Below are 15,453 nucleotides of genomic sequence, written 5' to 3' on the forward strand. Positions count from 1 at the left end.
TGGTTACAATCAGTCTGTGTTTCATGCCGGTGTTGCTTGGCTTTTTAGCGGCTAGCTAGCAGCTAATATTAGTGCTGGCGATTTCCGCCTGTTTCCGCACAATACTACCCATATCGTCAAATATTAAACTAAGCGCAGCTGCAGTTGGCTATTCTGCTGTTAACGGTAAGTTTATCTCACGCCAGTTACACTGCAGGTTGCCAACATGCTGTTATTTACCGGTTAGTAATAGCAAAGCTAACGGATAGTCAAGCTGAAAAGACTTGCTGGCATTGCTAGCTAACAATAATATAGTTAGCTCAGGTAAAGAGACAAGGACAGTCAGCCCAGAAAACAATTTACTTTTCGCTAATTACTTGGCTTGCTTATATGAGGTGAGACTCGAAATGTCAGGCTACTAGCTTGTTAGCCCATCCACAAGCTACAGTTTGTGTGTTGTGTTTTCATGGCAACTCAGAAACTGTTGCTCCTGTCTCGTTTCTCTTTCTGTGCAGTATATTACCAGCCAATGATGATTCGTGGTGCCTTTGATATAAAAGCTTATCTTTTTTACGGAGTCTTGTATACGCTAAGGTGTTAACTACAATTTCCACAAATTGGTTCACTCACTGAGAGTTACTTTGATAACGATGTCTTTATTTTTAACGTGACCAACATCGAGTTTTTTCAAACCAATTATTAAGAGATTTTAGATGCCAAAGTGCTCAGGCTTTTCAGACATGTCTTTACTGTTGTAAACAAATGTCTTTAAAAAATATTATGTTTATGTTATTACAGCTGTAAGAAGTGACATTTTCCCTGGGTTAACAGAAGTTTTCAGAATTTGTAAAATCATCCAAAATACAGGCAGACAAAATAGTTGACAGTATTTTGCAGTTTCAAACTTGTAGTAGTTACTACTGATTTAACACAAATTTACAAAATGTTACCACATGAGAGGTACAGACTGGGGCTGTTGCTGTATGCCAGTGACAATATATTGTATTTGTGCATCTCTAATTTGTTTGATAATAGTCGTTCACCCATTGCCTAACTGAAAGTGTGCTTCATTGCAGACAGCTCCATTGGGTCTGGGACAATGAATGGTAACCCTCCTTCAGCTGTATGGAGATGACCTTCCACCCCTTTGGGAATGGTCAGAATGGGGCCAGATGTGCCCCTTCTTAATGAGTACAAACAGGAGTTCTTCTGGAAGCGCTTCCCCCAGACAGTGTTGGGGGGTCCACGCTTCAAGTTGGGCTACTGTGCCCCACCATATATCTATGTTAATCAGGCAGTCTTGTTCTTGACACCATGGCTTTTTGGGGGTATTGGTACTCTACTCTGCCAGCTGCAGCTGCTTCGGGAGCTCCACGCCGCGGTGCTCTCTGGTATGCTTATGTTCGGGGCTGCAGCGGGTGTCCAGGCCCTGGCGTTGTATGCTGCTCGGAGAAGTGGCACAGTGGAGAGACTTGGTGCACCCAGCATCCTGGTTGATGAAGAGGAAGTGGAATTCACCCACTGTGTCAGCCCAGAGACAGTCCGATTCATTGCCCCTGGAAAGAGGTTTGGGCTGAATGTTGTGCTGCATACTCTACTAGCTGGGGTGCTCTGTGGCTTTGGAACATGGTATGTGTTCCTTGGCAGACTGACTGCTCTATACAGCAACATTGGTGTATCCCTGGTAGTCTTTGTCCTGAGCTGGGTTACACTGTGTATAGCAGAGTATTCTCTCATTGTAAATACGGCAACAGAGACGGCCACTTTCCAGGCACAGGACACTTATGAAATCACCCCACTCACCCGGCCCCTCTACATTTTTATTTTCATCGCTGTGGACTTGGCTGATAGGTGAGCAAAAGCAGCACAGTCACTTGATTAAATGAGAAGTCCTCTTATAGAATACTGATCTATTTTACAATGCTTGCTGTCATAATGAATCTCTATATCTTTCTGTGATTTAGGTTCTCAGGCCCTGTCCCTGAGCTCCAACTGGCCAGCCAGGTTCTCCATGTGCTGTTTCTCTTCCTACCTCTGCTGTGGGCGCTAGGTATATTGCCTCCCCTGGATGCCCTGCTCCTCTGGGGCATGGAGCAGGCTCTTGTGTTTGGCTTAGGAGGCTCGCCCATGTCTAGCAACCTCAGGTACATACTAGAACAGTAGCATCGAGCAAAATTTGAACTGTATCAATAACTAAGAAGTTTTCCACTGGTATTGACAAATGCTATTTTTCTGGCTGTGCCAAGAGCTAGAAAATTTGAGTAGAAAATCTGAAAGCATTAAGATACAAAAACAAGCAAATTATGTTTGTAATTGACACCATTGTCTCCTGCCTGTGTATTGAGATGAAAAGTCTCCCGTTCTGATGAGGGCTATGGTTGCATTTGTCATTTCATATATAATATTTTATCAGATAACATTTTGGTATGTCTAAAATTTCATAAGAATAACTGTGCTCATTCATCTTACAGTATACCTATATGAATCTATCTTGCACCAGATTAGGTGTTTTGCATTATCAGATTAACCAAAACATGTTTTTTGTGTATTCGTATCCTGCTCATGTTATGTGAGAAACCAGTCCTGATCTGTAATAGTCCCACTGAAGTGACAAGTGTGACAGTAGTCTGTGTATCATCAGTCCTGACATTTTGTGTGTATGCTGTCCCACAGGCTGATGTTGATGTTTGGTGTATCTGCCAGCGTAGCTGTGTGTAATTACTTCATCCCATCAACACTGGGTGTGGTTCTCTTCTCCATCTCTACGGGGTTTTTGCTGAGTCTGGACCTCAGCCAGGTCGGCACACTCTGCAGAGGTCCCAGGGCAGCGTTTGGGGACCATGGATTTCGCAGGGGCGGGTCGCCACCACCTCCTTCCAGTTCTTTTGGCTTGAATCTGGGCTGCAGGGAGCTGCTAATATATTTGAGCCTGCTCCTGGTGGCAATGGCAGAGGCAGGGCTGTTGCATCACTTCCTCGGTTCAGCTCAGTCCCAGAGCTTGGGACCCCAGGCTCCTGTCAGCTACCTACTCCTCATTCTTTTCTGCCTCTGCTGGGCTCTCAGAGAGATCCAGGGGGCCTATGTATTTGGAGGGGTGTTCCTCAATCCCCTGTACCCTAAAGGGATGTCCAGTGTACAGACGTTCAAGCAGAGAAACAGAGGATTATACTTTGCTGCAGCAATCAGAAGAGTCCTTCTTTATCTTGGTGAGCTTGTTATAATGTGTAATTTAAGTCCAATGTTCCAGTCCAATCTTAACATCTTTCCTAGGTGTGGAAAGACCCGTGCTCTGTATGTGAAGGTGTTTTTGACCCAATACCTACTGTGTGTTTCATTTCATAGTGTCTCCATTTGCAATGATTGCTTTCCTGTCTATGGACAAATCTCTGCAGCTCCTCCACAGGGCTTCCTTCAGTGTGGGATTCACACGAGCCTTTAGAGTGGTACGTACACTACAAGTATCAACGTGAACATAACATCCAGAAAATATTTACTACAATAAAGACATTCTTTTTAATGTAATTCCAGGTAGATTTTAATGGGACCACCACAAATAACAGGTCTTTGTTTAAAAGAAAACTGAAAAGTCTGACCATTTAAAAACATGTTCTTTTGTCCTCTTCAAGTTGTTTTGTTTCTTCAAAGTTAACTGTGATTAATTCCTGAGTGCTGTTCACTCGAGTTTTGTGTCTGTCATGCTCAGCATAGTGGTTGCTCTGTGCAGGTGTGGCAGAACTCAGAGGATGCCCTGCTCCAAATGGTGGTGGTGGTCTTGGTGCGGCTTGCAACTAGAAAAAACATGCTGCCAGGGTGGGACAACCTTGGAACTGGAGTTCAGCTTCTTCTGGTGAGATCAGCATTAATTTGTCCCTTACTGCTTCTACCCTATACATTATATCATATCTGCACAGGCTTAAATCTGACCTAAACAGTACTTACACATCTCATAAATTTTTACACTAGAGCCGTGAAAGGTACACTGATCTGTTTACAGTGCATGGGATACTTAAACAATACCTAAATTTGTCTAATTTGTCTGCGATATTTATACCATAATGGAGCCATCTTGTCAAAACTTAAATGTGGAATATCATCATGGCTAATGACATGCTTTTCCAACAAACTGCAACATTTTTTCATTTTAAGTATAGAGCCATGGTGAAAAAATATATTTAAAATACAGTCCATAGACACTTTATTAGGTACACATATACAATTTAATGTATTCCAATACAACAAATCTGTCACAAACTCTAGAATTTGTGTTCAGTTTTTCTCTGTCAAGATGTGTGTAATTCAACTATGTTTATAACTGAGGTCGTAGATACTGATGGTATTTTACAGGACTTAATTATATTGAAATGTGTTCCGAATACATTAGTTAATAAAACATAATTATTAATGAATAGCTAACCTAAACATAGAAAAACTAAAAGTACAAAAAGTAAAATAAAAAAGTGATTGAAGCACAATAATCAATCAAACATGCTGTATTTTACACAGAAGTCAGCTGATAAGACCTGAAGGTGGTTCAATAGATAAGTGCTTGTCATGTTTGCCCGTGTCTTTCTGGTCCAGGTGGGCCTCCTGATTGACAGACTGACCCAGTTCCTGGCCAAGCTAAAGTTCACCCTGACTGTGTTGGTGACATCTTGGACAGAGAAGAAGCAGCGCCGTCAGTCCGCTGGAACTCTCTTGGCTCTAAATGCCTCTCTATGCCCACTGCTGCTGGTGGTGGTGATCCTCTCTGCACTGCTGTCTGCCCCTCTGCTGCCCCTCTTCACCCTGCCCATCTTCCTGGTAGGGTTCCCCAGGCCTCAGCGCAGTTGGCCAGGGCCTGTGGGTACTGCCTGTCCCTGCATGGACTCCATCTTCTACCAGCAGATGAGCGGAAGTCTGGCCTCAGCTCTGAGGACGGCCTTTGCAAGAGGGTCACTGGGTTAGTTGTACATGCTTGATATATCCCCTGTCTGTGGTGTTTTCTTTTTTTAATCTCTCTCAAATGTTACAAGTAAACAATGTTTACTATTTTAGCATTTCTAATATCTCTAAATCTGCCTGAATGTTCTCTTATAGTGTTCATTGCGAGCGTACAAGTATCAGATTTAAATGACTTTTTTAAGAACAGTTTTTTTTTTTTTTTATCAATAGCTTGTTGGTATTTGTTGGTTGTTGTTTGGTATTGTCACTAAATAACTAAAATTATTAATTAATGATCAAAATATTTGGAATTTATCTTTTTTTTCATTAGCTAATTAATTGGATTAATCAGAAGTTTCAGAACTATATTTAAAATTAAATCTGATATAACTCAGTGTGGCTTAAATGTTTTATACACACCAGTTTGTTTTATTTATTTATTTTTTTTACTTCAGTGTGTTTTGACTTGTACTATGATTACAGTGACTGAACTTTCCCATGGGTCAAGTAGGGACTGTATGCAGATCAAAGAGCACTGAAGCATCACCTCATATGGTTTAATAGTAAGAGGAATGTTGTTATGAGCAGCTCTTTGGAGTTGCTGGCAGTAATGCGAGCTTGCATGATCCAGTTGAGCTTCCTGTGAAGTGACCCAAAAAAAAAAAAGCTCTGATCTGTATTCATTACATCCAAATGTTTCCACACCATTAACCGCATAATACTCTTAGGCCAAACGGATCTGCTGCTAGGATTTTGTTCTGTGCTCGATCAGGAGGGGGCAAGGAAAAAAACAGTGCAAGTAGAGAATCATTATTTATGAACTGATGATTCCACGCTGAATAAAACCGTAGAGGTGATGTCATCACTCAGTCCTATTGTTTTTGTTTTGTTTTGTTTTTTTTGCGCTTGGGATAATATAGCTGCTATGTATAATTCAGAATAAGTGCTTGTTAAGTTGATACTCACAGTCTAACTATGGCTGTTTGTAATGTTCTTCTGCTTTGCTCACACTGGGGGCTGGGGAGCAGTGAGCAGGAAAGGAGTCTGCCCAGCGTCTCACTTCCCATCATGAGGTAGCGGCTGGGTCTATTCTGAGATGCTGTTATGGGATGTGACATTATCCTTGAGCCAAGCAAGCAACAGTCAACTTAAAACAAAAGCCTACATCACCTTTCCACTGCTGTTTATCTGTGTTGAAATAAATGTCTGTCCTCTGTCTTCTGCCTCCAAAAATGAAAAGCCCACATTGTATAAAAGGAGTGAATTTTTAGAGACTAATGGAAAGTTAAGGCCAAGAAGAGATTTAATATTTAGATCTCTGCGCAGTCAGCCAGTTAAAATAGTATCATGACTTTCCTGTACTAGTGTGATGGTACATGTCTCCCTGCAGCTCATCCAGTTGCTATGTTATCCGCATAGTCAGCAGAGGGACACACAGCTGATGTTAAATGAAAGGGGGGATGCACGCCAAGAATCCTTTTGTGTTGCATGATGCATACAGTATATTTTGTGTTCCCCTCTTCATTGCCCCCAATTTACAAATCACATCTCTAACATGTTAGATGCATGGATGACTCATTATTTTCTCCCCCTTTGTAGGTTCTTTAGCCCCAGGATCTCATTTTCTTGGACGCTTTCAGGACCGTATGGTTTGGATAATGATCCTGGAGAGAGGCTATGGCTACTGTACAGTCAACATTAAGGTAGTGCATCTTTCTGTTTGTCTATTAAGAATCACTGCAGCCATTTACAAAGGGGTTACATAATGTGATGTGGTTTGTTACAGGGTCTGGAGCTACAGGAGACATCTTGCCACACAGTGGAGGCGCGGAGGGTGGATGAGGTGTTCGAGGCTGCTTTTGAGCGCCCCGAGCGGCTCGGCTTCACGCAGGGCTTTAACCTGCACTGGGGGAATGCCCTCACCCCTTGTGCTGCCTTTGCAGTTCGAGTCTACTCCGACGCCCGAAATGTGCTCTCTGGCATCATTGACTCTCATGACAACTTGAGGAAACTTCAGGATGACTTTCTTAAAGCGCTGGTCTGGTTGCTTCTTCGATACTGTGTTCAGAAGCATAAAGGATTTCTATGGACCAGTGAAGAAGGGCCAGGGGTTGGAGGCATGAAGTCACAGTCTTCCCAGTTGGCCCAGACTACCTGCAACCAGCCACCTGAGGCTGTGTTGGTGGAATCCAATGTGTCTTCTCTCAGGTTTAGACAGGACAGCTCCAGCTTGACCTCCTTTGGTGATTGGTCAGATGAGGATGACTTATTTGGACCTCAACCAGCCAGACGGACAGTGGCATTAGTGACTGCAGAGGCCCAGCCTGGACAAACAGCGCTGCAGACAGGGGCCTCTCTGCCAGGCTCTGTGGAGATGGACAGTCTTTTTGAAAACATGGCTCTCTCTGCCTTGCAGCCACTGCAGCCTCTGGGACTGGGCATCGGGATGCCGGCAGTGGATAAAGGCCGAAACCCTGAGGTCTTCAGAGAGAGTCCTGGCTCTGTCCCTCCTCTGAACTTCAGCTGCCCTCATTCAGAGGTATTTAACCTACCAACAGGGTGGAGGACAGCACCATTGTTACCATCCCGCCTGTTGCAGCTCAGGCCTTTGTTTCCTGAGGACTGGTTTGGGTTTACTTTAGGGCGCTTTGGGCCTGCTGTGCAGGGCGATGTTTCAGAGGACATGACCAAAGGTCTGAAGGAGGATGAAGCTTTGAAAGAACTGCATGCTCAGGTTGCACTTTCATGTCTCATCTCACTGGGGGCAGAGTCTGCCTTCACCAGTCCCAGTTATGTCTACAGGCTCTATTGTGGAGATGTACCATGGACAGAAGGACTCGACTGGCTCTCCTCAAGTAAAGAACTTTACCAGCTCGCTCTTCGGGCTTTTAGGTAAAACTTAGTTAGTTTCCAGGTTTTGATAGTTCGGATCACTAGAGCTTATTCATGCCAGAAGAAACTATTCATATTTCATTGAATTCTGCCTCTGTGGTTTTGTTTGCTTCCAGGTTCAGTTTCAAGCTGCTGTTTGATCAAGCAAGCCTAGGGCCCATGGAGTCCCCTGAGGAATTGTTCAGCACCTTGGAGGAATATGAAAGGGACTGGTACATTGGCCTGGTGACAGAAAAAGGCTGGCATGACAGTGTCCTTCAGGAGAAACCCTTCCTGTTCTCTCTGGGACATGACCTCGCTATGGTAATTACACACACCAGTGCTTGTTCACATTCTGTCTAAGCTACAAAAACATAGAAGTACATCTGTTGAGAACCTGACTTAAATACTATTCTTATTCAGTTGCTGACATAAAATGAAGGTTATTTAAAATTGCCATTTAGAGCCAGTCTCAGTGAAATGTTTGTTTTTACATTTGTAAGACTGACTGTTCTTGTCCACAGGGTACCTACACGGGGCGAGTCCTGTCCCTGCAGGAGCAGCTGGTGCAGGTGGGCCGTCTGAACGGAGAGGGGGTACGAGGCCAATGGGCAAACCTTTCCTGGGAGCTTCTGTATGCTACTAATGATGACGAGGAGCGTTACAGCATCCAGGCTCACCCCTTCATGCTAAGAAACTTAACTGTTCAGGCAGCCGATCCCCCTTTAGGATACCCCATTTACTCCTCAGCCCCTCTTCATTTCCCCTGCCTCTGAACATAAAAACATATTCTGAAGAGGGTGCTTTTCAGTCGGTACTCCCACAGCAAAACATCTATTGCGAAGTTAATGGTTATTAGGAACTTTTTGTGGAAACCATAGCAAAACCAAACGAAAACTTCAATGAGTTTTGGAGTTTTACTTTTGAAACTGTTGACTCTCATGAGTTCAGAAGAGTGATGTGTGTATGGGATCCTGCATTGTTTTTTAATATTTATTTGACTTTTTTTTGGTTTTTTTGCACTTCATTTCCTGCAGCACAGGAAGAAGCAGTGGCATCACCACTGTGCTCTTGTACAAGTTGCAAAATCTTTTAGCTGACAATGTGGACTCTTTACCACAACAGCACATTCAAAAAGAACAATTCCTTTTGAGCATTTATATCTTAAAGGAGTTGACCACTGATAGGTTTCCACCAAAGCACATACGTTATGTGGTTTGTTTATTAATGACTGTGCTTAAAAAGAAGTGAATAAATTGCCCACCTCCCCTCTAAGAGACACCTGCCAAATACCTCTGGTTTTATTGTACTTTTTAGATTTCACAATTTTCGGGTGATTTCTCCTCCACGTCCACAAAAAAGGGACAACAATTTTAATGTTTTGTTAAAGATATTAAGGATGTGCCTTGGGTATGTCTTGTTGTATGTATACAGTGTTTAGTGCTATTGTTTTGTTAACAATTCACTTGTTTACAATTTAGAATGAAAAGTTAAATGAATATGTCCATAGTCTCTTCTACATATTGTTGATTTTTTATATGTGTAACTGTATATACTTATAATAAAATAGCTTGGCAGAAGCAGTTTTTTTAAGTTTCACTAAAGAAACTTGACAGGTCAGAAAACTGATCCAAACAGAATTTTATTAGCAATTCAAAAGGTTAGTGCAAGTGCTTCATCATGTAGTTGTTAGCTCCTAGGTTATAAATTCACATAGGCTCTGTACCAGAAGTTCACATAATTGGAAGATGCTTTTTACAGAAACACAGGAAAATATAGGATTTACTTTAGATTTAAGATGAAAGCATAATAGAACTAGAATGGCACTCAGAGAGTGCAGACCTTCGCCATGGCCAGTGTCAAACAACATACACCAGACATAAGAGAAAAAAATTCAAATTCATAGTAAATAATCTGGATCTGCCCCAAAATATAATGGGTTATTCCCTAGCCCATGCCCCATCCTTCCACCAAGTTTGTTGCAAATTGGCTCAGTATTTTTTGTGTAATCCTGCTGACAAATAAGCAGATGTGGGTGAAAACATAACCTCCTTGGCAGAGGTAATAAAAATGTACCCATGTTTGTCATACACTGCCATGCCTTGGGAAGAGAGCTTGAAGCTTTCGAAGCAGTTGTGTCCTTCGAGTTTTCTTTCTAAATGAAGGCAGAAACCCCACATTTTGCAGGAAAGCCCATCTCACTATTCAGCTCAAACAATAGGAATGCAATAGACACATTTCCTCCTCAGGATGAGACTTTCAGGAGGTCTTGGGCTTAGTGAAGTATGCAGAGTCTGCATCCTGCAAAAGAAAAGCTAACTGTTAGCACTGGTGTTTGACTGCTCTGAATGAAATCAAAATTGTTATCATTTTTACAGGAGCATGAAAATTGTCTCTGAACGTACTGCATCCTTGTGAGATTTGTAAATCAGGAGTAATTGTGTGACGTGCACAGGTATGACACCGACATTGCTTTAATTGCAGTGACTTAAGGAATACTGTTTAGATAGTGTTCTTTTTCTCATTTTGTCTCGAAAGGCTACATCACAGACCCTACTGAAGCATAAGCATGTGATGCTCTGATGTCTGGCCAGTTAGAACATGACCTTTCTGCATGGCCCTCAGCTGTCACTGTTCAGCAAGAAGCCACCACACACTGGTCAGTCAGTCAGTCAGTCAGTCAACACCTCAGGGAAGTAGTCATGCTCACTGTCATACCCTGGCCACCGTCTTCTTATTAGACTCAAGCAAGGTCAGCAACAGCTGAGGCCCCCCAGCTGTTATTAGACAGCTCTGCTTTGTGTTCTGCTTTATTCAAGTACTTTCAGTCTATTCAGACAGTGAGAATCCCTCAGTCCCAGTTCAAATGGCACAAGGTCAGCAACAGCAGGGCAGAGCGTATAGAAACAACAAACTGATCCCGTCACACGTGGCACTTTCTGATCACTTCAGAGTAAAGTGAGTCTTTTTAACTGACTTTGACCAGGTGTACATACAGTACATCTTGACTATAGAAAATGATTTTGCAGTAGTACATTTTTGATTTTAAAAGGTCATCCACACGCATGGTGCACCAAAACAGGTTTGGGCTGATGAAATCTCTTCCTAGGAGTGTGTGAGCATGAGGCGTCATCTCTCCCGTGTTGTTGCAGCTGTTAAGGTGGGAATGTATGATTCCTTTAAGTACATGGAGTTTAGTGACCTTGACATATTCCCAGCATAGCTCTCCCCAACTTTTAAGGAATAGTTTAAGAGTTTGGGAAATACACTTATTTTCTTTTGTGCCGATACTTAGATGAGAAAATCTATTAATATTATTATTATTACAGGTATTTGGTAAGAAAGAAAGAAAAAAAAAAAGGAGATATTTGGTTTTTTTTCAGCCCTATACCAGGTAGGCCACCCTGACAATAAGCCTATGATTAGACTGAATTGCTACCATATTAACTTTGTACATGTACATTTCTCAAAAGGACATTATTATATACCTACCAGACCAGCTTTGAAATTCTGCACTCTTTTCCTGCCCAACATGTTCGTGATGAACCAGGCAAATGTCGGAGTGTACTGCCAGGCGTAGTAAAACAGAAGGAATGGCTGCTGTGCAATCCACATTTCTTTGACACCATTGGCAATTCCCACCATCATTAAACTCACACAGCGACTTGCTGGCATCTTGTGTTCCTGGTTACCAGCTGTGGCCACAGGCTTAGGTGATGGAAGGAAAAAAAAAGGTTACTCAAACCAAACTACTGAAATAGCTACTGTCATATTACACCAAACATATCAAGTGCAGGTAAAATACAGGATTTTTATGTTTTTTTACGTTAAACAAAAAGCAGTACTTTGTCGAGCTCCTCTGTGAAGGCATTGTGGACAATCTGTGACTGCACAGGGCCTGGACACACTGTGCTGATGAGTATGTTTGGATAGTCAGTCAACTCAGTTCGAAGGGAATTAAAGAAACCCTGTGGACAATAGAGTAACTATCAACTGAATGTACCTTCGTCCAAACTTCGTCAACACTTGTAAAGGTTATTTCATACACTTAAGTACTACAAAGTAATGTAAATCCAGATGAACCAGACCTGCTTCTGTGTAACACAGTCAAAGCCCGGAGTACAAACCAAACAGAATACAGTAACTGTGCACTCTCTTCACAACCTGACATTAAGTAAATTAAATTAAAATAAAAGTTAGACATAAAAATCAAAAAGAGTCCCTGAAAACCAGAAAGCCATCAACTGCTATCTGTATTCCCTTCACCTGAAGAGCATGTTTGCTGGCAGAGTATCCTGTTGCCAGGGGCGCCCCAGCGAGGCCAACCACGCTGCTGACAGTCACAATGCTCCCACTTCCTCGCTGTGTCATGTGGGGCAGCACCTGCTTTGTCATGGAGACCGTACCCAGGAAGTTGAGCTCCATCAAGGCTCGATACACATCAACACTGGTCTCCATGCACAGCGAGCGCTGGCTTCGGCCGCCATTGTTAATTAGGATATCAATCTGACGAGGCATGGAAAAGTGGACAGGACTAGAGACAACGAAAATAATTTCTTTTTCCTTACAATGAATGGACAGAATACTTTGGCTTGGACATAGTTACATCTGTACATATTATAATGAGGAGAGAACAACAAAATAAAGTAAGAATTTTATGGATTGAATACAATGTCTATTATGTAACTGAAAACCAGAAACTTAAACATTGTGATTGAGCTGTTAATCAAATAGAAATGTTTTTGTGGCAATGAACCTAATGATGAAAACGGATTGTATTATAAAAGAGCAATTGCAACGGCCTTACATGTCCAAAGTATTGGATTGCAGCTTTGGTTTTTTCCTCATGCGATATCCTCTCCAACAAATCAAGTGGAAGAACAAGAATATCTTCATCCTGGAGGTCGGAGGAATCTTAGAAGAATAAATGATGAAATTAATTCAGTTGGTCATAAATGTGTAAGACTGAATGAAAATAAAACAAACTCAGGGTAAGTACGCAAACCATTATACAATTTGTTGTTGGTTTGAGAAAGAACGCTAACTGCAAGAAAAGAGAAAAACACTGAGTCTTATGGCAAAGTTTTATCATGTTATTACTGTGTTATACTGTGTTGTTGTTAAAGAGTTGAAGTTAAAGTATTTGTGAATTTTAAGTAGGCTTTCTTCTAGTCAGATCCTGCAGTAACTTGCCAAAAATTGGTAATAATGGTTCTCTCACCTAAACAGTGACGTTTCACCCTGTTTAGCTCATCCTCACGTCGAGCAGACAGGACGAGACGTGACCCGCACTTTGCCAACTGGTAGGCCAGCTCCTCTCCAATACCACTGGAGGCTCCAGTGACCCACACCACCAGTCCTTTCAGCTTGGTCTCTGGCGAACACAAATCACAACTGTCAGCATTTCATATAGAAATGCACATTACTACACTGGCTTACTGTCACTCTCTTGTGGCTTACTGGGACACCTGAATACAATGGAGAGTGGATGTCTTGGACAGTGATGGAAAGTAACTAAGTACATTTACTCAATTATTATACTTAAGTACAAGTCGGGGGTACTTTTATGCAACGAGTATTTTTTGTGCATTATACAAGTAGTACTAATCATACTGTATAATCCTACACCCCCCCCCACTTACAACAAAACTGTCATTATTAATTCACATCTACCTGAAACTATTATCTTTAACATATGGGGCTCCATTAAAAAATAACTGGGAGGTTTCAGTCTAATGGAGCTCCCTTTGTGACAATGTTGCAAAGTACGTATTGTATTTGTGTACGATTTTGGGGTACTTTGAGGACTTCCTTTGGATACTACTTTTTTTTTTTTTTTATCCACTGCATTTCTGAGAAAAAAAAGTTTTTATTTCACAACATTCATTTTCACAGCACTAGTTACTCTTAAGATTAATATTTTACATACAAAACATATAATTAGCTCCACCTTTAATAAATCCTATAGTACAATATGAATGATATGTACGTTTACTTTTGATACCTACATTTCTATTTTACTTATAATATTTATGTACTTTTACTTTAGAGTAATTGCGCATGCGGTACTTTTGCTTGTAACAGAGCCTTGACGTTGTGGTACATCCACTTGAGTTATATAGCTCAAGTACTTTCACCACTGGGCCTTGATAGGAATACGTTTGTCAATCCGCGACTTGACAGTACTGAGGTAGAAGGTTTTCGGTTAACTTAACAAAAAAATATAAACATTTTAATACGACTTTTTAAGAGTTCAAGGGAACATCGTGTTAGTTACAGTCATGGATCCAGCGTGAAAAGCTAGCCAATTATGGCTTAACGGTTGTTTAACGGTTTACACTGTCCATACTCATCACAGAGGGCTAAGGCCCGTTGTCATCGAATGTCTCCCAAGTTTTCATAAAACGGATAACCTGCCTCGTTCGTGAATAGGCAACGGGACAAATAATAGACACAAGCAAAGGTTTGGGTAACTCACCTGGCCTGTGTCCTAACACACTTGCCCACAACAGAGTAAAGTCTGCATCCGCGAAGATGAAACACAACAAGTGGATGAGTACAAGTAGTGGTATAAAACACCACAATGCGGACACAATGCAACCGTCCATCTTTTTGACATGAGTGCGCTGCAAAGCGAAGCCCGGTGATTTAAGTGGCTGCCGTAAACAAGCTGCAACCAAAAACAACTACAGCCGACGGATGTGGCGTCAGTTCCCCTCTTTTTATTTTCAAAATCAAAGTTTGACGCTAGTCAGTTTAAGCAATGGAAAAACAGCACCTGCAGGAGATGGAGATAAATTAACATTAATGTGGTGAAGGTGGTACCACCATTTTTACTTTAGCTTGGATCAACTAATAATGATTACACATGTCACCCAGAGGGTTCTCGAGAACGTTAGCTTTTGTGAGATAAGATAAAATTTAGTCTGGATTTCTAGAGCTCCTTCAGCCGTGTCCGGATTAAACTGAATGTTGGCCCTGGGGCAAAAATTAGCTCCTGGGCCATTAAACTTTTGGTTTATTCACATAACCTATCATTCAGTGTTTAAACTGTTGATTGGTTATTCAAGTTTTTTTCAATTCTATCCATCTATCTATCTATCTATCTATCTATCTATCTATCTATCTATCTATCTATCTATCTATCTTCTTCATCTGTTTAATTCTTTTTTTTATCATTATTTTATAGGCAATAATGTTCATTCTTCTGGCCCTCTTGAGGTTGCAGAAACCGTCCTTGTTTCTCTGCGGTGAATGACCGTTTTTTGCAATAATAACCTTCAACCACAACATTTACACAGAAACTAGCTGCTTCTCTAAAAGTGATCATTGTTTCAAAACTAAATTCTCTTTCAGAACATAGATGGTAAAGAAATCAAGACAAGCTGACTGTCACCATGTTAAAATGTGCTGTACTGTATAAGTAAGATAAAGATGGGAACATTTTTCCAGGGTCTCTAACGTTGCAATCATGCACAGAGAATGAACACGAGAAGCTAAAAAAAAGGTGATCGTGACACTTTATTAAAAGAGGTAAAGATTGCACTACAGCAGAACCCTGAACATTATCATTACACAAGGCATATTTAGTACTAAAATATTAGGTCTGTGAAAAGCTTGTCTCATATTATTCACTAGTAGACAGTGAGTGTTTCGTAGCATCAACGATATACTGTAAACTCC

General features: G+C 41.4%; 2 protein-coding genes across 3 annotated transcripts; one reads left to right on the forward strand and one right to left on the reverse strand.

Annotated features, from left to right (window-relative positions):
- Nucleotides 1-41: 41 nt before the first annotated feature.
- On the forward strand, nt 42-9,420 carry pcnx4 (pecanex 4). The gene is made up of 11 exons (XM_040137110.1): nt 42-165; nt 1,056-1,830; nt 1,944-2,123; nt 2,653-3,185; nt 3,322-3,422; nt 3,704-3,826; nt 4,558-4,918; nt 6,499-6,602; nt 6,686-7,791; nt 7,908-8,094; nt 8,295-9,420. Exons 2-11 carry the CDS (start codon nt 1,133-1,135, stop codon nt 8,544-8,546), a joined length of 3,645 nt encoding a protein of 1,214 aa, XP_039993044.1. The 5' UTR covers nt 42-165; nt 1,056-1,132; the 3' UTR covers nt 8,547-9,420.
- Nucleotides 9,395-14,481, reverse strand: dhrs7 (dehydrogenase/reductase (SDR family) member 7). Of its 2 annotated transcripts, none has more exons than XM_040137112.1 (7): nt 14,249-14,481; nt 12,992-13,144; nt 12,578-12,684; nt 12,037-12,276; nt 11,616-11,738; nt 11,263-11,478; nt 9,395-10,071 (listed from the first exon to the last, which is right to left on the reverse strand). In XM_040137112.1, the coding sequence occupies exons 1-7, from the start codon at nt 14,376-14,378 to the stop codon at nt 10,030-10,032; spliced, it is 1,011 nt and encodes a 336-aa protein (XP_039993046.1). In that variant the 5' UTR covers nt 14,379-14,481; the 3' UTR covers nt 9,395-10,029. The 2 variants fall into 2 exon arrangements, with proteins under 2 accessions (XP_039993046.1, XP_039993045.1); XM_040137111.1 differs by lacking the exon at nt 9,395-10,071 and adding an exon at nt 10,278-10,922.
- Nucleotides 14,482-15,453: the final 972 nt, after the last annotated feature.

This window comes from Xiphias gladius, chromosome 10, assembly GCF_016859285.1.
Source record: "Xiphias gladius isolate SHS-SW01 ecotype Sanya breed wild chromosome 10, ASM1685928v1, whole genome shotgun sequence".
Classification (NCBI taxonomy): Eukaryota; Metazoa; Chordata; class Actinopteri; order Istiophoriformes; family Xiphiidae; genus Xiphias; species Xiphias gladius.